The sequence below is a fragment of the Heterodontus francisci genome, chromosome 13 (assembly GCF_036365525.1).
Source record: "Heterodontus francisci isolate sHetFra1 chromosome 13, sHetFra1.hap1, whole genome shotgun sequence".
NCBI classification, from domain to species: domain Eukaryota; kingdom Metazoa; phylum Chordata; class Chondrichthyes; order Heterodontiformes; family Heterodontidae; genus Heterodontus; species Heterodontus francisci.
Window position 1 is genome coordinate 25,957,661 of NC_090383.1, and position 23,355 is coordinate 25,981,015.

The 23,355-nt window shown below is 42.9% G+C and overlaps 1 protein-coding gene across 6 annotated transcripts in view; it reads left to right on the forward strand.

The window, feature by feature from the left end:
• The window catches only part of map4k3a (mitogen-activated protein kinase kinase kinase kinase 3a), a 316,653-nt gene that overhangs the window by 198,870 nt on the left and 94,428 nt on the right, over nucleotides 1–23,355 (forward strand). For all 6 annotated transcript variants that reach the window (XM_068044552.1, XM_068044553.1, XM_068044555.1 and 3 more), the window contains one exon: nucleotides 9,175–9,233. In XM_068044552.1, the coding sequence (XP_067900653.1) occupies nucleotides 9,175–9,233 (59 nt within the window). The remainder of the gene's footprint in view (nucleotides 1–9,174; nucleotides 9,234–23,355) is intronic.

The following is a 23,355-nucleotide window of genomic DNA, read 5'->3' on the forward strand; positions in this document are numbered from 1 at the left end:
AATTCCAGAGCTTAGGGCCTTGGCAGCTGCTGACATGGCCATCAGTGATGGAACAATTAAAATTGGGGATGTGCAAGAGGTCAGAATGAGGGGGGGCAGAGATCTTGGAGGGTTGTAGGATTGGAGGAGGTTATGCAGATAGGGAGGGGTGAGGCCATGGATGAACTTGAAAACAAAGATGAGAATTTTAAAATTGAGTTGTTGCTGGAATGGGAGCCAATGTAGTTCAGCAAGCACAAGGGTGATGGGTGAATGGGACCTGGTGCGAGTTAGGCTATGAGCAGCAGGAGGTACAATGAGCACAAGTTTATGTGGAGCAGAAATTGGGAGGCCAGCCAGGAGACTGTTAGAATTGTCAAATCTTGAGGTAACAAGGGCTTGGATGAGGGTTTGAGCAGCAGATGAGCTGAGGCAGGGGTGGAGTCAGATGTTGTTACGGAGGTGGAAGGCTTTCTTGGTGATGGAGTGGATATGTGTTTGGAAGCTCATTTTGGGGTCAAACTATCGCCAAGGAGAGGGATGGAGTTTGTTGTAGTAAAACAGGGCGCTAGTTTTTTTTTTTCTGGTGGCAAGTTTTGACCAAAAGCACATGTTAGATAAATTTGGACATTATTTTAAAACCTAAGCTGCAAAGCCATTTAGTGAACTTGTCACATTATGGGCGACACAGTGGCGCAGTGGTTAGCACCGCAGCCTCACAGCTCCAGCGACCCGGGTTCAATTCTGGGTACTGCCTGTGCGGAGTTTGCAAGTTCTCCCTGTGTCTGTGTGGGTTTTCGCCGGGTGCTCCGGTTTCCTCCCACAGCCAAAGACTTGCAGGTTGATAGGTAAATTGGCCACTATAAATTGCCCGTAGTATAGGTAGGTGGTAGGGGAATATAGGGAAGGTGGGGATGTGGTAGGAATATGGGATCAGTGTAGGATTAGTATAAATAGGTGGTTGATGGTCGGCACAGACTCAGTGGGCCGAAGGGCCTGTTTCAGTGCTGTATCTCTAAATAAATAAAGTAAAATGTACAAAGTTGATATGAGACATTATTCATGGACATGAGTAAAAACCTGATAACTGGCTTATCTCCATCAGCATTTATTCTAGCTAATTCTAGTATGATTTTTGTTCATGTACAAGACAAGGCAACAGTAAATGCTTACGTAATTTCACAGTAGTTAGTCATGTGATGGAGGGTAGGCTACATTTTGATTTATCTGTTTTGTATTTAACCTTTAAATCTTAACTACTCATATATCTCATCAGTAAGTTGCCAATTGGAAAGCTGTAATGTATCCGGAAAGGCTGATGTACATCACTGCAGGGATACAGCAGGCTGTTGGTAAAGTTGTTGAGTATGTATTTAGACATGTATTACTTGAGATAAAAGATCACTTATTCAGCAATCTTGTATTATTTACGTGATGGGTAATGATCTATACAGTAACAGTTGTTCCTCCACTGAACATAAAAGGCTGAATTTTACCTTCAGGAAGGAAGTCCTCCCCCCCCCACCATCGAGATGGAAAGTGGGTCTCAAGTCTGCGCGGGGTGTGGTGGGTGGTGGGGGGCGGGGGGAGTTTTACTAGCGGCGGCCAATTAAGAGGCTGCCACTGGGACCTCTGTCTAGTTGAGGACAGCGGCCTGCTTCTCAGAGCTGCAGGCCAAATCAGATGGCTGGCAGCACCACCAATTGAGGTAGCTGCTGCTGAGGGTGCCTCCATGTTGAGGTGCCCTCAAAGGATGGGTAAGTCATTTGTTTAGTGTGCCGGGGTCAGACAGGCAGGTCCTGGTGATCGGAGGGGTGACCCCTCCAGTGGTGCATTGGAGCTGCGAGTTTGGCCATTGCCTGGTGGTTTCCCCACACGGCGGTGGGGGTGGAGGGCGTGCTGATGCTGGTAAAATCCCAGTTCATTGAATTGATTGGCCGCCTACCTGTGATCTGCTGCCATTTCACTTATGGGAGTATCCCATAGTGGCTGGAAGACGTTGAGTTTCCCTCCTGATGCCTTCCGTTGCCACTTTGAGCCCTCCCGCCTCGCAGCCCATCTTAATGGCCACTTAAGGGCCTTCGCCTACCTCCACGGGAATTTTACCCGTGGCATGTCGGCATCCGGGAGACGTGAAAAGCTACCCAGTGAAACCTGGCGGCCTGCAGTGCACCAGGCGGGGGAAGTGGGGGGCGGACAAATTGGCACAGGGTGCCTGATTGAGGGCCACCCTGCATCCCCAACCACCCGCAGGACCTGCGACGCCCGCTTCCCCTCTCAAACGACCATCCTTGCCTCACTGGGACACAACTGATTACCCTGGCGAGGCAGTCCTAACTTACCTGCATGCCTGGCTCCATGTCCTCGGCTGGGATGCAGTCCCAGCAGTGGTCACCGCTCCCATGAGGCGGGACTTCCTCCCTCAAGTGGGTGGAAGTCCCGCCTCGGAACATTTAAGTCGGACCTGTAAAATGCAGGATGGATCCCCGGATCGAGCGGAAGCGGGTTCGCCACCGACTTTTATGTCAGTGGCCAGCTCCCGTCTGCCTGACGTAAAATCCAGCCCCACATGTTCGATTCCACTTACCGGCACTTGAAAAGTTCAACTTGTGCCATTTTAAACAGTACCATATTTCAAGTACAAGTGTGCTGAGCGTGTAAATGTATTTCAACCTATTACTGTACATTCATCATGTTCTTCACAGCAGATAGCAAGACATCTATTTTTCAAACTTAATCCACGATCAGTCTGGAAAAGACAGAGTGCCCGAGAGCAGGGAGAGCTTTGCAATTGGTCTTTGAACAACTTCAAGCTTCCAGTAAAAGATACTGATTTGGTTTCTTAAATAATGGGCTAAAGTTAGCATTACACTATTGCTAACCTGATCAATGCAAGTAAGCTCTACTGATCGGCTGGCGGAGCGGCTGGAGAGAACAGCGAGGTGGGGGGTGGGGGGAGAGCAGCTGGAGAGAACAGCGAGAAGTGGGAGTGGAGCGGTTGGAGAAAACAGCGATGGGTGGTGGGGGAGCAAGCGGCTGAAAGAACGGAGAGGGCGGCGAGTGGGGAGTAGCGGAGCGGCCGGCGAGAGCAACAAGGTGGGGGGAGCGGAGCTTGACGCGTGGGTGAATGCGTTCGCGTTGCATTGCTGTACGCGTAAAGCGCAAGCGCAGAGGCTGACCAGGCACGTTGCCCGAAGATGTACACATCACACGATGACGTCATCGGCGCATGCGCTAACCAGTCCTGGCAAGTCAGAACGCAGCGCACGCGCAGAGAGCAGGAGCCCGTCTGCGCAAGTGCACACCTTGGCGCAGCCTGATGACGTCAGTGGCCGGCTGCGTTGTCAGGAATCACTTTGTTAATTTTAAACACACTGTTTTTAGTTTCCCCTTGGTGAATCCTTGTTCAGCGCTTTCCAATTATAAGGCAAAGAAACCAGCACCAACAGGCTTTCTTAGGTTTAAAGAAGAAAAGTTGAACTTTATTAAACTTAAACTCTAATTTGGATAATGCCTAGGGATACATGACGTGCCCAGGCTAGCATGCATATGCAATACACACTTGCAAATAGAGACAGAAAAGAGCAGAAGAAAAATAAAGTGGAAAAGTTTGAGGCAATATCTGAAGAGTTTTTGTGAGGGTTCTTCGAGCTGACTGTAGAGTCCTTGATTGTAGGTAGATCTTGCTTTTCGTTGGGGCCCAGTATTCTTCTTATATCTTGTTCGCTGTAGCAGCCTTTTCTCTGTTGGGGTTCATGTGTCTTCGTTGGGTTCAGAGGCTTGTGAGAAAGAGATGGGAGCAGACAGACAGGAGAGGCTATGGCGAGCCAGCCAGGAGAGATCTTCTCGGTCCAGGAACATTCTTTCTGCCCAAACTGTTTGTACAAATTCAAAAAACTCAGGTTGCCCAGCCGGTTAGTCATGTGACTAGCTGGTTTGACCTTGTCTGTTTGTGTATTCGGCCATCTTAGCAGTCAACCTGGAATGCGATCTCCTCCACCTTCAACATCTGGCGATCAAAGTCCATTGTGAGTTGAATGTCAGGGAATGGCTGCTTTGTCCTTCCAAACGCCCCTTCCAGCCACAGCCGATCTGTTCAACAAGTCCTCCCCTCACTCCAGTAACAGTTTAAAATCAATATTCATGACAAAATTAATGTGCCTCATTCTTGGCAAGTGGGGGCCTAGCATGATGCTACCATTAACTATCCCAATACTAAATAAGCATGGTACAAAGCAAAAAAAGAGCAATTTTTCCAACAGTGCTAAATGGTATTGAAGAAGTTTGTTATCCCACCACTATATTGAAGAGAAGCTGCAGATCACAGTTGGCCCGTAGTTTTTAATATGTTTTCTGATGTGATTTCATGTTGCTGTAATGCTTTATTTGAAGGGGAAGGCAGCAAACTTTCAATGGTAATCTTGTATTTATAGAATTAATGCTACTGTACCTCTCCAATATGTTGCAGCTAACCTTCAGACTGTTGCCAGGTCCCCGGAAGTGTCTATTTCTTTGGGCTGGCTGGCTTTGGCAATGAAACAAATACTATTATTAGACTAATAAGTTCATAACAGTCTTTTTACTGTATTTTTACCATTTGTAAATTTAAATTCTGCTCCCTCAGACTATATTTCATCCCACTTTGTGTGTCCTGCTTTTGTTTTTATCTTTAATTTTATTTTATTTTTTACATAATCTACCCTTTTCTCTTCTTGGTTTGTTTTCCAGATCAACATATTTAAAAATTTAAATCTTTTCCTCCTGGTCCCACAGTCCACTTTTGAGATGGAAACCACTTCAAAAAGTGTCTGAAAATAGGCTCAAAGAGCAGTTTCTTTCAACCAGTTGAAACACAGGATATATATGGTCACGTTGTAGTACATTCAGGTTGATCACTGCATTAAAACCATAAGGATTTCTGACTGACGAATAAACTAACCGACGACTCATGGAAGCTCGTGTCTGGAGGAGTAAACTTGACTATTGCACATCAAGGGTTAACACTTCAGTGAGCCTTCACGATGCAGCAGTTAATTATTTGACACCTTTGATTAAATGTTGTTCGTCCTTCAAGGCGAAGATGACCAGGTCAATAATCTGGGGTGTTTGGTAAGGTTCTGGTGAATACGTAGGTGACTGTTGAGGCAGATCTGTGCCCGGAAGGTTCTGCTGCAAATAGGGCAGGATATCACAGATGATTGAGTTTTGGATGAGCTGCTGGCTCGGGAATTCCTCCTCTTGAATTTTCTTGCTGCTTTTGATATGAGCTTGTTTTTGAAGGAGGCTGTACCAGTTTTCATTTGGTTGCACCAGGTGCAGCGTTCCTGGGTGAGCTTCTCCCAGGACTTGAGATTGATATCAAAACTCCTAAGCAAAGCCTTCAGAGTGTCCTTGTAGTGTTTCCTTTGACCGTCACGGGAGCTCATCCCAGACTCGAGCTTTCAATAGAAGATTTGCTTGGGTGAGCGAGTGTCAGGCATTCTGGCTGCATGACCAGCCCTATTCAGTTGTGACTGTCTCAACATGGTGTGGATACTTGGCGTGCCAGCTTGGGTGAGCACTTCAGTGTCTGGTAATTTGTCCTGCCATTTGATCTTTAAAAGTTTCCAAAAGGCAGCTCAAGTGAAAGTGGTTGAGCTTCTTGGCATGACGCTGGTACACAGTCTAAGTCTCGCATGCATAGAGCAGAGTGTGCAGGACTGTTGCTCTATAAACTTTCAGTTTGGTAGGCAGACTTACTCCTCTTCATTCCCAGATGGATATTTGAAGCCTACCGAAGACTGCAGTTGCTTTGGCAATTCTTGCCTGTGTCTTGTCATTGATTTATAGACAGCTCGAGCGGGTGCTGTTGCTGAGATAGGTGAACTTATCTGCTGCTTGCATGTTCTGGTCATGGACTGAAATCTTGGGCTTGAGATGGGGCTTTCCTGGAGCAGGCTGGTACATTACTTCAGTTTTCTTTGTGCTGATTGTAAAGCTGAAGTTGTTGCATGCATTGGAGAACAAGTCCATGCTACATTGCATGTCCAGCTCTGAACCAGCAACTAGTGCACAGTCATCAGCAAACGGAAGTCATAAAGTATGACCTTGGGTTTTGCCCAGAGTTGTTTCAGATTGAGCAGCTTCCAATCCAGCTGATATCTGATTTCGATGCCAGGATCACCATCATGGAAGGCATTGGAAAGCATAGTGGAGAAAAACATGCTGAAGAGGATTGGTGCTAGCACACACCCTGCTTAACTCCATTAGTAACTGGGAATGGGTCAGAAGACTCATCATCCAGGACTTGCGCGAACATGCATACATGGAACTGTTGAATCATTGTGATGAATTTCTCGGGGCAGGCGAATTTTTCCATTATCTTCCAAAGGCCCTCACGACTGTGTCGAAGGCCTTGGTCAGGTACACAAACATGGTGTGGAGGACCAAGTCTGTTCTTGGCATTTCTCCTGGAGCTATCTATCTGTAAGCACTATATCAGTGGTTCCTCGAGCTGTTCTGAAACTGCACTGACTCTCTGGCCGAAGATCCTAGTCAAGATGTTGCACTAAGTGGTTCAGAAGGATTAAGGTGAAGATTTTGCCGGCGATGGAGAGGAGTGCAATTCCTCTGTGAATGTTGCGAGATTGGCAAATTCCTTTTCATTTGTACAGCTGGGCAATGAAGGCAAATTTGTGTTCTTGTGGGATGGTTCCTTGCTCCCATATAAGCTGGAGAAGTTCTTGATCCGGCATTCACTTCCAGCCTTGAAGACCTCAGCTGGGATAGCATTCGCTCCTGGAGCTCTGCCACTAGGCAGGAGATTCATAGCTTTTGTCATTTCTATTGGTGGGAGGGTCATCAAGAGAACAGTTGATGGCAACCTGTGGCAGCTTGTTGATAGCTTCTTCATTGGTGGCTGAAGGCTTATTTTGAGGGTGTGGTTAAATTGCTCTGCACATCTTTCTCGAATCTGGGCTTTTTCTGTGAGCAGTGTTGACCTGTCGGCAATGAGGATTGGTGATGAACTAGTAGATTGGGGCCCGTAGACGGATTTCAGAGCATCATAGAATCTCTTCCAGTCCTGGTGGTCGGCATATGACTGGAGTTTGTCTACTTTCTGATTCAGCCAAGTGTCTCGCATCTCTCTGAGCTTGCATTGGACAGTCCTGCAGATGTTTCAGTAGGCATCGTAGTTAGATAGCGCTGACTACGTGAGGTAGGGTCAAGTACACTATATCCCTGAAGGTTGCACACTCATCCTCGATGCAGTGAGTGTCCATTTTCACTGTATACAGGCGACACTCTAGTTTCACTGAGAGATTCCTTCATGACTGCCTGTTTGAGCCTTGAGACATTGAGAATCTTCTGGACCTTCATGCCCTGGAGGAAGTCTAGGGGACCATTAAATACCACCATTAGGAAAGGATAGAATTGGGTTTCAATATGATGCCTCAAGCAGTTGAGCAACATGCTAACTTTCTGCCTAATCTCATTTGGATAAGGCATAAGGCAGCAACCAAACCCCATGAAACCATGCCCCAAGAAGAAGGTGGATCTTTATGGGGGGTGAGTGTGGGGAGAAGGAGAGAGAGGAGAGAAATTTGGGGGACAAGGGACTGAGAAAAAGGTAGTTGAATGCAATATAATGTAAAAAAAAGTTTATGTTTAAGTCAAGTTTGGGCACATGTCTTTCTATGAAATCATCTTTCTAAAACTTACATTTCTTAGTTGTTTGAGGTCCTGAGACCAACATTACTCAGGATCCTTGTGTAAGAATGTGCACAGATGTGAGAAAGGTTGAGTTAATGTTAACTAGCATTTACCTTCTGACTTCATTGTTACCCCATTGCAATACACTCCAATTATATGCTTGTTGATATCCCCTGAAAATAAAGTATTACTTAAGTTGCAAGTTTGCTTTATCACTTCTTGTCAAGTGCTTTGATTAAGATCTCTATTAAAGACATTTTGATGATCTAGAAATGGGGCTCATGGCTGGGGCGGTTGATCTGGTGTGGCTGAAAATGGCAGGACAGTTGAGATTTTTTAATGCATTCCCCTTCAGCTTTTTCCCTTTAACGGGCTTTTCAAATTTTAATTATCAGCATTTAACATGCTAGTGTTCTGTCTGTCAATCCAGCAGAGTGAAGGAAGTTTGCAACTAGTTGCTGTAAGAGTTAATTGTACAGTTAACACTCACCCTGGTCCACAGCAAGTGAAAAATTAGAGCTTGAGTTTGGGTCAGCGAAAGAAAGACTTTGATTTACATAGCACCTTTCATGAGGCAGTCATGGTTGTGATGTAATAAACATGACACCCAGTTTACTCACAGCAAGGTCCTGCAAACAGTACTGAGATAAATGACCAGATAATCTGATTTTAATCATTGAGGAATAAATATTTGACAAGACACTGGGGAGAATTTCCCTGCTCTTGAAGTAGCATTATGGGATATTTTATATCTACCCGAGATGACAGATGGGCCTTGGGTTGATGTCTTGACCAAAATACAGTACCTTCAACAGTGCAGCCCTCTCAGAATTGCACCGGGAGCGTTAAATCCTAAAATTTATGCTTGAGTCTCTGGAGTGGGACGTGAACCTACAGCCTTCTGACTCGGAGACTCGAGTGCTACCCCACTGAGTCTTGGCTAACATCAATTAATACAATAAGCAGAGAATGTACCGATTGCACAAGCAACTACTACAGTAATCAACAGGAAGTCTTCACTCTTGGGTGAGCTGAAAGAGGTAGAATAGTGGCACATGAAAGCATGCTGTTAGTTAAGATTGAAGTGCTGATTAGTGAACAATCTTGATGGGGAAAGTATGCACTGTCGGGTGAAAATTGTGTCTCTTGTTGCAGGATGCTGGATCAGTTGCCCTACTCATAACTAAACTTCAGTTATATTTGGTTGATTTCTTGAGGTTCACCAGAACGACTTACCTAATAGCTGTTTTGCATAAATTGCAGACAATCAAATTTGGTGTATTTACCAATGAATTGTTTGGAAAATTCTAAAGCTGCAAAATTTGAGACTCTCAGATAGTTTCTTTGCTTCACCAAACTTTTGAAATTTTATCCTCTTTAAGACTGAATCATTCTTCCATTTTTGTGTTAAAGCTTTTTGTAAAGTGGCTTTATGTTTACAGTAATTATAATTGATGTGAATCATGTATTTGCAACCTGTGTCTGTTTTCTTTTAACCTGCAGGATCTACAGCTAGAATATGGCCAAGGACCCCAGAGCAGTTATTTATTAGGTGGAAATAAGTAAGCATTTTTTACAGCTGATCCTGCTTGTTTTATTTTTACTCAAATGCATGTATTTGTGCTAGTCCAAATGATCTTAAAAATGGGTATTAAAAGTCATTTTATAAATGTTACGGCATAACATAATAAGTATGATCATATTCCCCTTTTCCTACTTAGCTTGAGATGTGTGAACATCAAGGATTAAGTTACATGCAAAGCATGTATTTTCCTAAATCATAAAATTACAAAATGATCATTTTGCTGTATTTTCATCTTGTCTGTGGTTAGGATACTGAAACACGCTTGCATTTGTATAATGCCGAGTGTTTTACAGTCAGATTATTTTTGAAGTGTAGTCACTTGTAATATACAGGCCAATGTTCCAGTCAGTTGAAGCACAGCAAGGTCCCACAAACAGCAACGAGATAAACAGTCTATCTGTTTAAGATGTTGGTTGAGGGAGCATTGGTCAGGGCATTAGGCAAATTCCTCTATTGTTTGAATAGTGCTTTTGGATTTTGTGTAACCACCTGAATGGGAAGATGAGGATTGATTTGATGTCTCATCTGGAAGATGGCACTTTTGACAATGCAGTGTTCACTGTGTACTACAAACAGGCGTCAGCCTTGTTTTTATGCTGAAGTCCTGGTGGGGGGGCTTGAATCTACAAGCTTCTGACTCAGCTGATACGGTAATTGTGACCTGTTGCAGACAGTGAAAAACTGACAGTTTCACAATGTGGAATATATTTTGATGGTTAAAATGTACTATTTGTACATCATATTGACTATTGGTTGACTCAAGTTGTTAACGATCTCTATATAGTGTCTAGCTGGTTTTGATTAGTACATGCCAGTGAAAAACTAATTAAGTCATTCCATTATTTCTATACCTGGCATGTGTTTGTATATCTAGAAATGTACTCAATTCCCTCTTAAAAAGAATTTGCAGCATTACACCTATGTAAGTGAATCTTATAGTTAAAGGATCTATTAATAGAGTTTTTTAAAAAAGGCATGTGTGCCCTGATTTCCTGAGGGCCCCAATGCGGTGTCTGTTAGGTCTCAGCGTGCCTGATTTTACAAGGAATGATGAGTGGGCATGGAAGAACAGGAGGAGCCCAGGCTGCAAGCAAGCACAGGCCAAATATAAATGCAAAATTTGCATGTAACAGACCCCATGCTGAATTTCAAGCGTTCACCCATAATGTTAACCTTGCCCATAAAAACTGAGAAGACCACGGGAGATTCTAAAAAAAAAAACAGTTTTTTGTTGTTTATGCTGGGTATTAGACTTCAGTTTCAGTGGGACCTTCTATAGATCATTGTTTAACATGGTTTTTTTGGTTCCCTGGCACTACCTTTTTGCACCATTTTTATTAATGGGTTGCACATGCATTTAAAGTAGCAAATAGCTGCAACATCTTTAGCAGAGTGGAGGTAATTGGGTAGCTCTTTCAGAGAGTGAGCACAGGCACGATGTGTCAAATGGCTTCCTTCCATGCTGCATCAGTCCTGATTCTATGAAAACAAGTTGCACCTATGAAATTTGGGAAGGTGGTACTTGCTGTATCAACACCTGAAAATTGAATGTCTAACCACTAAAAGTTTCTGGCCTTTTTATACTTTTTAATTCTTTTGAAGATGTGGCTGTCAAATCATTTGTGATAAAGGAACAAGAAAATCAGATTTTCTCAATTACTGTTTACCCTACCTGTAATTAAGATCAGGGAAGAACAGCATTATGTTTACATTATTGAAATTTGTACCTGATGGCAGAATCATAACATTTTCTTGGATGTATGATTTTTCATCTTGGTAAGGGATCTAGTTTCAGTAGTGCCATCATGGTGAGCTGGTGCAATCCCACAATTCCAACTACAAAAATGAAAATCGTTCAGAATATAAAATTGGGTTGCTGATTCATTATTGTCTATTTTGCACAGCCGCCAAAGACCAGTTTTGTTCCCAGTATCCTGAAGATCCTCCCGTAGGATGCAAATGAGAAAGTAAACACACACTGTCCGGTGTCTCAACTGCTTTCACGCACATCAGCCAGACATTCATGACATGTATTTTCTCGTAAATTTATTTCTGGCACAACCGGCTGCAACATTTTACAGCTCAGGACAAGTCATTACTTTTCCAAACAGAATTAATTATGTTGATTGTGAAGAAAACAAACCCAAGTAGAAATTGTTTTTATTGGGTTTCCAGTCTAACATTGAAACTTGCCTGGGCATATATAGATGCTTTTCCTAATTTTACAAGCCAAATTTTCCCAATTTATGACTATCTCCAGTGCTGTTGACAGGGTTCAATTATCTTGTTTTCGGCCAAAGCTATTCATGGCTGACTACTTACCTATCAACTAGTTTTATCTGTGTTGTAGTCAATGGTTCATCGTCTGACCCTCTTTTATCAATTTTCTTTTGGATGCTGTTCTAGGAGACTCTTGTAGCACTCACACTTACGAGCAGGATATAAGCAACAGGTTGTCTGACGTGCTGTCTATTGCTCAAATCTAGCCACTGACCACTCCCACTGTCTATATATGTATTTCTGTTAATTTTTTCCAACTTTATAGACTATGGTTGTTGCTCTAGTGAATCTTTCTCTGTTCTTGTTAAACTCCAAGTATTTCTTCCTGCATCGAAATGCAAATTCATTGCACCATTTCCTACTATAGCTTATTATTAGCCTACAACCTTGGAACTGAAACTCCCAATGCCCCTCAGTCTTAGCTGTATTTTCCAGGCTTCAAAAGCCAAGTTAGTAAACTGGGGAAAATAGGAATATGTTTTGACTAGTTAGCTTCTCAAACCTGTTCTGCCATTCATTGAGTACATGGCTGTGGAAGAGTTCCAAATTTCTACCACCCTTTGCATGTAAAAGTGATTCCGAACTTCACTGCTAAAGGATCTGGCTCTAATTTTTAGGCTATGTCCTCTAGTACTAGACTCCTCAACCAGTGGAAATAGTTTCTCTCTATCTACCCCATCAGTTCCCCTAATATTTTATAAACATCAACCAAAACACCAAGTAACTTAATAAATTCCAGGGAATACAATGCTAGTTTGTGTAATCTCTCCTTGTAACTTAACCTTTGGAATCCAGGCATCATGCTGGTAAATCTATGCTGCACTCCCTCCAGGCCACTATATCCTTTCTGAGGTATGGTGCCTAAAACTGCTCTCAGTACTCCAGATGTGGTCTCACCATGGCTTTGTATAGCTATAGCATAACTTCTACCCCCTTGTTTAGTTTAGTTTAGAGATACAGCACTGAAACAGGTCCTTCGGCCCACCGAGTCTGTGCCGACCATCAACCACCTATTTATACTAATCCTACACTAATTCCATATTCCTACCACATCCCCACCTGTCCTACCACTTACCTATATTAGGGGTAATTTATAATGGCCAATTTACCTATCAACCTGCAAATCTTTGGCATGTGGGAGGAAACCGGAGCACCCGGAGGAAACCCACGCAGACACAGGGAGAACTTGCAAACTCCACACAGGCAGTACCCAGAATTGAATCCGGGTCGTTGGAGCTGTGAGGCTGCGGTGCTAACCACTGCGCCACTGTTCCGCCCTGTATTCGAGTTCTCCAGATATAAAGGCCAATTCTATATCTGTCCACAACAAACATTTTAATTATCTCTGTACGTGAACAATTGGCATTGACTAACCACCTCTTGTTAATGTATTTTTTTCCTACTGTTCAACCATTGTTCTGTAGTACTTAATTTAGAAAGGTCTCTTGAATTTTATTCGCTTCTGTATTGAGTTCCTAATCCTTCTTTCATTGGAGAATCTGCTTACTGTAATTATAATATTTAAATTGACTTTACTCTGAAATTATTGCCTAGAATGACTGTTACAAAATAACCTCAGTTTTGTAGGAGTTGTGTAATTTGCGTCTGTTCCTGTATACAGGTGATGAAAACAGATCTCTTTGATGACTGCATACACTGCTATTTTGCAAAACATGTGTGCCTTCTCTATTTCATGTTAGTATTTGCTTTTAATGCTCAATCTTCGTGATTAATGGAAAAGTTCTTCTTTGTTGCTATTTTTCTCCCTTCCTCTCTCAAAGACTTTGACACCTGTTCAGAGTATGGTGAACTGGCACTCTTCAGTGCATCCTTTAAGTTGCCATTCTCCATCAAAGAAGATTCGTAGGCTAATCAGTCACATATAGGAATATTGCAATTGTATTTGATCACAACTTCACCCACTACGTTGCCATGGATGCTTTCCAGAAGGATCACTGGATATGATCAGGAGCAAAAATCCTAGCTGTCCAGTTGCTACCTTGGCTAAGATCAACCAACTCAACACCCACAAATCAGGGATCTTCTAGTCTGTATGCCTCACTACACGTTATCTTTACCAACTGACTGGGAGAGCCTTTTCACAGTATCAACATAATTATATCTACTGTTTCCTGTATTTGTAGGTCGATGTTTGGCCACTACTGAACCCATCAGAAAGCAATAAGATTGCAAAGCTGAAAGCAGCCATGATGGTTACTAGCTTGGGACTGGTGATACTGCATGTTCAAGATCTGAGTGGCAGCTGAAAGGTGTCAGATTTTGAGTGATAGTGGCAGGAGGTTAGCAAGTGACAGTAGCGGGAGGAGTGGGTGAGTGAATGGAAATTTATTCAAAGTTTCTGAGAAGAACCATAATGATTATTGCAAACTACATTCAGATCCTGGACTAATCATTTAAAGGTTATTAGCAACATCTTGGAAGATGTATTTGGCTTTTCTTCTATAATTTACTAGTTGATGTCTTGCGTCATTGCTCACAGACTAACAAAGTGAAAGTTATGCTTCACTGCATGTAACTGCTTTTCTCACCTACTTTACTTCCTGTGCCTTGTGTGTATACTTCTTGCTCTCTCCCTCCCTCTATCTCTTCCCCCATCGCTGTCTCGTTCCCTCCCCTCTCTTTCTTTCCCTCTTTATCCTTCTCTCCTTCACATTTTCTGATGCTCCTGCTTTTGCATGCTCTTCCTCCCCCCTTACCTCTGCCTGAGTATTTCTGTAAAGTTATACTTCCTTTTCCCTCTACTTCTGTTTGTCCCAGTATGTCTGTGTATGTTGCACATATTCCTTTAATCCTGCAAGATGTTACGACTGAGGCGGGAGGAGTGCACTATTTGTTCTAGTTCCACTTCTGCACGGGTCACAACATATATTTAAATTTTTTCCCACTTACCGATGCAGTCAATCATCGATTCTATTTTTCTCCCAGAATAAAACACACCAATCAGGTTTCTTTTGTAATAAACAACAAAATTACCAATTTATTAAACAAGTCTTAACCAGTAATGAAGCAAAGCATAAACACATAGTTTGAAATATTTAAAGTTCCCTTTTTACCTTAGCCCCTCACACACTCTCACGCGCACACACGCACATACATACACTGGTTAACCAGAAAAATAAAGGGATTTGCATTTTAGAGCTCTATTACCAAAAAACAAAAAAAACTTGGGTTAAATACTTGCTAATTCTTGAAGAAAGAGAAGACAGGGAAAGGTATCCTCTGTTTTGGTTTGGCATCCCAAATGCTGTCATCCTAAACAGCTGTCACAGGATCTTCCTAGAGCAGTTCTTTTCAGGTGACATTGAAGATCAGTTTAGGTAGGCTTCCAGGAAATGCAGAAATGTGTTTCAGAACAGGCCTTAAAGGAGGAATGCAGCCATAGTTTCAGTCTGCTTCTTACACTTGCTTTTTAGCTCCTCAAGAGGTGGAAAACTGGCAGACTTTTTCCAAACTGCTGGAACAGACTGAGTTGGAAGTAGTTTGTTCTTGGCAAGTTTTCTCCAACTGTCTTTTCAAGCCACTGTTCATCCCCAACTGCCTTTTGTAACAATTCAAAGTGAAACCAGAAACATTTTAGAAGACAAGCCTCCTGACCTCTATAAATCTTGACCCGTCACTTCTTCGTATGCATCTCCCGAAGTTTAAAAACAACCCCTGCTGGATAATTATTTAAAGACAGTGCTTTCCAGTAACTCTTTGTTTTCAAGCTCAGTACAAAAATCTTCTGGTGACCTCCCTTATAACAAAGTTCCAGCACTTATGGAATTTTTCATTTTTGAAACACAAATCTTCTAAATTTACTCGAACAATGGAAGCATTCAAAGGTGAGAACCAAATTGTACATTGATTCAGAGCAGAGATTTCAGCTGGGCTTGATGGGGATAAGTGGTTTGGGATGTATCACAATACACAAATTAAGAAAAATTGGAGTGGTGTTATCTCAGGTTGCATGGTGGCAAGAGTGTCCGAGTCTGGCCAGAGTGGGATTGGTAAACCCAGAGGTATGATCTTGTATCCAGTGCTGGATGGTCTTCCTGTTGTTGCTGCAGTAGATCCAGAAGAATAATGTTGTGCATCTAAGAAATCTGAGACATTCAGATGAGAAAAAATTGAGGACTGGGCTTGAGTGGATGCTGAGAGTGGGACCAACACCTGGGATTTGATGGTGGTGGGCAAGAAGCCGGGTACCCAGTTTTGATGGGTCAGTGTGTGTTAAAGTTGGGGTGTGTGAAATGTCAGTGACACCCTATGCTGGAGTAGGGAGGAAGTGCAATGGGGCCTTTGAATTGAAGCTGGAATGGGGATGGAACAAAATATACCCTAAGGGCCAAAGCTTGAAGAAAGGGAGCTGTTGGGGAAGCTTTCCTAATGCTGCTTTCTTAGTATGTTCAGGCCAGGGAATATAGTCAGTGGACGAATTGGAAGCTCAATAGAATAGCAGTGAAAATTTTAGTGCTCGCTAAGACTCATTCTATGTTGGGAGCAGCAGATCAGCTGATTTGCTGAGCAGTGATCCTTGGCGTTACATTTTAGAAACTGTCTCTCTCCTTCATTTTTAAGAAACTGCGGTCGCAGCAATTAGCAAATCAGGTGACCTGTTTTGGTTCCAAAGTTGAGCAAGCCTGCTAGATTATGGATGACAAACTAAGTTGAGAAAGTGTTCAAAAAAGCGTCATAAATGGAAAAATAGAGGCATATGGTATAAATGCAAGCAAGTTATGATGAAACTTTATAAAATACTGGCTCGACCGCAACTGCAGTATTGTATTCAATTCTGGGCACTTCACTTTAGGAGCAATGTGAAAGCTTTAGAGAGGGTGCAAAAAAGATTCAGTTATGTGGATAGAGTGGAGAATTTGGGGTGGTTCTCCTTGGAGAAGGGAAGGTTGAGAGGAGATTTGACTGAGGTGTTCAAAATCATGAGGGGTCTAGACAGAGCAGTGGTACAACCGAGGCAGGAGGAGTGCACTGTTAATTCAGTCCCAGCATGTCAATAAATTTTCCCACCTACTGAAAAACAGCCAATTACATACTCTTTGTCACCCAGAATAAAGCACACCAACCAGGTTTCTTTAATCAACAACAAAATTAACTATTTACTATAAAAACAAGTCTTAACTAATAATGAGAGAAATCTATATACGAAAAAGATCCTTATTTCCCTAGCCCTCATGCACACATCCATACATTAAAAAAAAAGGTTAACCGGGGAAAAAAAGGATTTTGGTTTACAGCTGTTTTATAGGAATAAAAGGAATAATAAAATAACTTAAACAAAAACAAGAAATGCTGGATTCACTCAGCAGGTCTGGCAGCATCTGTGGAAAGAGAAGCAGAGTTAACGTTTCGGGTCAGTGACCCTTCTTCGGAGTTCCGAAGAAGGGTCACTGACCCGAAACGTTAACTCTGCTTCTCTTTCCACAGATGCTGCCAGACCTGCTGAGTGAATCCAGCATTTCTTGTTTTTGTTTCAGATTTCCAGCATCCGCAGTATTTTGCTAATAAAATAACTTAGTTTGTCACGTCCTGGTAGGAAATTTTTCGGTTTGGTGAGGTGTCCCAGAGTCAAATAATCAGATGCCACGCGAAGTCTCTCCAGGCGAGGTTGATGAACAGTCTGTGATAGGTAGGTGTTCAAGGCAATTCAACTGCAGCAGGCTTCACATAGGTCTTCCATCAGGTGTGCAGCGACTGGTGGTCTTAGGTTTTACAGCAGCAGTATAACAGTGGAAGATTTCTTCAGATTTCAGGATTTCTTAAAACACGGGAGGCAACAGGAACCACACTTGATGCAGGGATTTTTCAGACAGGAGGCACTAGGAATCTGCCACCTTTTGAAATACAGGGCTTCTTCTCAAGAGGTGCAAGATTCCTTTGCAGAGAGAAATAACACTTTTTCTTGGTCTTCCTCTCTCTGATCTCCAGGCAGGTCAAAACCAAGTTTCAAAATACCTGCTCTTTGTCTCGCTGGCTTTTTAAAGGGTCCAAAGTGAAAGCGAAGTCTTCCTGAACAGGTCACATGTCCAGACATAAATTCTCCCTTGTCATTCAAAGAGTAGCTCTGAGGAGGTCAAACCCCTTGCTGGTTTCCTTGAAATTGCCTGCTTTCCTGTCCTTGTACAAGTTCAGCTTCCTTCTTTCATTTTTTTTAACTTCCTTTCAAAACAAGCAAACATTTCAGCTATTTGCAGGAAAAATCCTTTTTCAGTTTTTTAAAACACACACAATTCTAAGTTTTTAAATACAAAAAATAAAAACCTTGTAACAGTAGATGGAGAGAAACTATTCGCATTGGTGGTAGAGTCGCGAACCAGAGGACACAGATTCAAAGTGATTGGCAAAAGAACCAAAAGCAACATGAAGAAAAATTGTACTATGCCGAGAGTGTTTTAAAGGAGGAAGGGATAATCCGAGCAGTAATAGGCCAATTAGTTTAACTTCAGTTGTGGGCGAATTATTGAAATCAATTCTGAGGGACAGTACAAACCTTAAGTTAGAAAGGCATAAATTAATCAAGGGAAGTCAGCATGGATGTGTTAATGGAAGGTCATGTCCTACTAACTTGATTGAATTTTTTGAGGAGATGACAAGTAGCGTTGATGAGAGCAGTGCAGTGGATGTGCAAGTCTTTTGACCAGGTTCCACATGGCAGGTTGGTCAAAAAAGTAAAAGCCCTTGGGATCCAAGAGAGAGTGGCAAATTGGATCCAAAATTGGCTTAGTGGCAGGAAGCAAAGGGTAATGGTTGACAGGTGTTTTTGCGACTGGAAAGCTGTTACCAGTGGGGTTTCACTGGGCTCAGTACTTGGTCCCTTGCCTTTTGTAGTTTGTGAATACTTTAGACTCATGTAGAGAGTGATAAAAAGGTTTGCAGATGATAGAAAAATTGGCTCTGTGGTTGACAGTAAGGAGAAAAGCTTTAGACTGAAGGACGATGTAGATCGTCTGGTTAGTTGGGCAGTAGCGTGGCAAATGGAATTCAATCTGGAGAAGTGTGAGGTAATGCATTTTGGGAGGAGCAACAAGGCAAAGTAATACACAATAAATGGGAGGAATACAGAGTAGTGTGGAGGAACTAAGGGACCCTGGAGTGTATGTCCACAGAACCTTAAAGGTAACAGGGCAGTCGATAAGGTGGTTCAGAAGGCATATGGCATGCTTTCCTTTTATTAGCCGAGGCATAGAATATAAGAGTAGGGAGGTTATTCTAGAACTGTATAAACACCAGTTAGATCACATCTTGAGCGGACAGTTCTGTACAGTGTGTACAGTTCTGTTCATGACGTTACAGGAAAGATGTGATTGCACTGGAGAGGGTGCAGAGGGGATTTACAAGGATGTTGCCAGGTCTGGACCTAGTGTAGAAAGGGGGATTAGGCTGGCTAGCTTTTTGTCGGCCAGCATGGAGATGACAGGCTGAATGGCCTCCTTCTGTGTCATAAATTTTCTGTGATTTCTATGAAAGAGTGGTGGAGGCAAATTCAATTTTGGCTTCCAAAAGGGAATTTGATGAGCACCTGAAGGGAAAGAAAGTGGGCAGGGGAATTGGGAGTATCTAAATTGCTCTTGCAGAGTGCCAGCATGGATTCAAAGGGCCGAATGGCTTCCTTCTGTGCAGTAACAATTCTATGATTCAGTTAGCAATAGCAGTGTTCACCACCTCAGAAGAGACCTTTAATTTGCAAAAGACTGGTGAGTTCCTGATTCTTAAAGCAAGAAAAATGCACAATACCCTCACTACCACATTATCTAGAATTGCTATAGATGTAAAATATGCACACTTCCTTATTCGTATGCTCGTATCATAGTACAAGTTTAACATTACAAGGCACTCAACTTGGGTTGCTCCTCAGCACTGTGGGTTTTTACAAAGTGCTGATCCATGGAGTACGTATCCAATTGCAGCACCTCCATCTGTATTAGCACTTTGATAATTGTCTCATTTGTTGTCAGCTGTTGGTAACACACTCGCCTGAGTCAGAAACTTTTGGGTTCAAATCCTAATCCAGAGACTTGAGCACAATCTAGGATGAGACTCCAGTGCTGTACTGCCAAAGGTACTATCTTTTAGATGAGATGTTAAACTGAGGCTCTGTCTGCCCTCTTGGGAAGATGCAAAGGATCCCACGGCACTATTTTGAAGGCGAGTCGGACAGTGCTCCTTGTCCTAGCCAATATTTATCCCTCAACCAACATTGTTCTAACAGATTATCTGGTCATTATGCTTTGCTGTTTGTCGGATCTTGCTGTGCGCAAATTGGCTGCCATGATTCCAACATTACAACTATGTGACTACACTTCAAAAGAACTTCATTGGCTGTAAAATGCTTTGGGACCTCATGAGGTCGTGAAATAAACTATATAAATGCAGTCTTTCTCTCATTCGAGCCCAATGCCTGAAGTTTGCATGTTCAGGCTATGGCAGATGCTCAACATATCCGAAGGTTGAGGTTCATTAGTAGTCACAGCTGCAGCCCAAGTGAACAACCCAATTTTCCAATTCTATATCGACTTAAGTTTTTAGTCTGGATGGATGAAGTGGTCTCCCTTGTGAGTATATCATGACTTTAATCAACAGTGGTGGTCCCACAGAGCTTTTGTTTCCCAGTCAGAAAGGATGGCCTGGGTCTTGGCTCTGGACCTCAATTCTTGATCACAGCAGGATAAAGTACTACTGGGCAGTTTCCTGTATGAAACTTGATGGTGGTAGGAGGCAACAACCTGATGAGATCAACAAGGCAGCTAGACAAGTGGACAATTGAGTAGTTCACTTTATGCAACAACCATTTGGAGCTGAGGCATTAAAGCAAGCTTGAGAACACTTCTGGTCCATTGTATAGGGAAAACTGGAACGTGTCTTTTGTCTCCTGCCTACAAGCAAGAGGGGAACAGAAGAGACTGTTTGTCAATCCTTTGTCAAAATGATCCTGCTGGTACATTTTTGTTGACGTGGTACTGTCTCAGTTCAGTGTTTACTCTGGGTAGACTAGACAGCATTGCAACATATACTGTGACCTTAATGATTAGAAAATTCATCTGGGGGTTGTTTATTATATTTTGGGGACGTTGCAGAGACCAATCTGTTTGCCTCTCTGGACATGTGTGTGCTCAGCAACAGAAATTGTGACAGCCTAAAATCTGGATGATCTTTTCTTGGACTAGCTGTGAATCATCAGTCCATCTGATCCCACAGGTCAACCAAAAGATGAGATATGAGCTGAATAAGTGAAAGTTAACTCCCTCGTGGCCATACTGATTATAATCCTTGGACATTGTGGTGATAAGCAAGGCAGGAAATACTTGAAGAATTTCATAGTTATATCAGTAAGAGCTATCATAGCGAGAACAAGCCCTCTGCAAGTTGAATTAACAACTCAATGAAAGATAGAAATTCAGAGTTAATTTACATTGAAGTATAGCATTAGTGCAAAGTGGCTTGATCTAACTCTGGAGCAAAGCAAAGTGAATGTTAATCTGCTTCACTCTGATAACAGTTTAGTCTTGGACTCCAGATCCAGGTTACATTTTTGCAACAGCAGCAAAGATGCAAAGTAAAACTGTTTCTCATGAGTCTTAATACCAGTGCACTGCTTGATAAGTTTAAAAAGACTCAGAGCAAACAGATCCCTGGGATAGACTTTGTTTATCTCCGAGTACTGAAGTGTGAAGTGCTAATGCTCTTAGGGGTGCCCATAGACACTGAGGTGTTAGATATCTGTAGTTTGGAAACAGACCAACATGTTGTCCTTTTTCAGAAAGCAACTTTAGAACCATTACTTTTCCTTCAGTCCAGGTAAAATCATAAAATCGATAATTAAGAGGAAACTTGAGGATAACTTGCATGACAGTTTTGTAGCAACAGTTAGCATTGATTCAGAAAGGGAAGAAACTTTCCTGAATAACCACGTTGAATTTTTTGATTAAGTAGCATGCCAACTAGATTTTGGAATGCCCTACAAAATGGTGTACCCAGACTTCCAAAAAGTATTTGATAGGTTATTCATTAAGCTTGAAGTGGCAGGAATTCAGGGAAAATCTAAGGTAAAAAGCAGGAGGTACTAGCTAGAGGAATAATGTTGACGAGCTTGGTTGCCCCATTTATTTGAGTCAGAACCCTCCTTGTTCATGCTGTTTGATTCAATGACTTTGATTGATTTAGAAATACAGTGGAAATATTAGATGTTAGCTAATAAGGGGAAGTGGAATCTGAGAAGACAGCTCAGAAGCTACAAAATGTATGTGGGTGGAACAATTTACTATTAAGTGTAAAATACTGCACATAGAAAAAAATTGGGTGAACTAGATACTCTATGAATGGTGGTATAATAAATAGTTCAGGGTGAAGTTAAGAGCTGTGGGCTGCAAATCTCAGCTCCATAGCGTCGCTGGTGTTGGCACTAAGGAAATCTGGAACTCCAAAAATGTTGACCAGACTGCTTCCAGCCTCTTCTGGCATGGCCTGCATGGCATGCCACGATAGTAAGGGTGCTAGCCCAACCATGCTGAGCATGTGTTGGAAGCATGCAGAGTGGGCCAATAGTGACATCAAGCAGTGTCGAACGCTCATTTGGTGCACAAACTGCCATTGTATACCTTGCAGGTCCTGTTAACTCCCTATCTTAATCACTTCCAGCTGTATGGGCATTCAGCTGCAGGAGGGACTCCCCACTAGCACTATTTAAAGGGTTCGCCAGGGGACTACCAGTTGAGGTGCTTTTGACTTCCTTTTGCTGATGCAGAGTGAGTGAAAGTACTGGGTTCAGTGTTCGGGGTGTTTGGAAAAGTTTATAGATTCACAAGGGAGGATTTCTGGACTTTGACAAGAAGATCAGAGGAGTCGGAAGGCCTGTCAGGAGAAAGTCTGCTTTCAGTAATTGAGACTATAGTTGCAGTCCCTCTTGGGCTGCAACAGGTCAGGGGCATAGAGCACAGGCATCAGAGAGGGGAAGCTGTGCGCCAACGGAGGAGGAGGAGGTCTCTCTATAGAAGTCTGTACCCAGAGGTATTCGAAGAGCACTTTTCCTAGCTCCACCTCGGCCAGGAGCAGAGTCTGAGGTGACTACTTTTCACCAAGGAAGTGGTGACTGAACTGTGTCACCTCCTCTAACCAGACCTATAGCTACACAGCAGGACAAGGTTGCCATTTCCCTTGATTCGATGCCAGCAGATCCTTTCAGGAGGAAGATGATGACATTGCCAACATTTTACAGTTCACCGTGCATTGCTGCAACAGGGAGGTGATGGAGGCCCTATATGCCAGGAGAGGGACATAATAGTCGTCCGTCTTACCAGGGAGAAGCAGGAGGAGAGAGCATGTGGCTTTGCCAGCCTATTGGGATTTCCATTGGTGCAGGGTGACATCGACTGCATGCACGTTGCTAGGTGGGCCCAACATATTCATGGGGAGATGTACTGCAACTTTTTTTTTATTTGTTCATGGGATGTGGACATTGCTGGCTGGGCCAATATTTATTGCCCATCCCTCATTGCCCTTGAGAAGGTGGTGGTGAGCTGCCTTCTTGAACTGCTGCAGTCCATGTGGGGTAGAAGGGAGTTCTAGGGTCTAGACCCAGCAACAGTGAAGGAACGGTGATATAGTTCCAAGTCGGTTGGTGTGTAGCTTGGAGGGGATCTTGCAGGTGGTGGTGTTCCCATGCATCTGCTGCCCTTGCCTTTCTAGGTGGCAGAGGTCACGGGTTTGGAAAGTGCTGTCTAAGGAGCCTTGATGCGTTGTTGCAGTACATCTTGTAGATGGTACACACTGTGCACCGGTGGTGGAGGGAGTGAATGTTTGTGGGT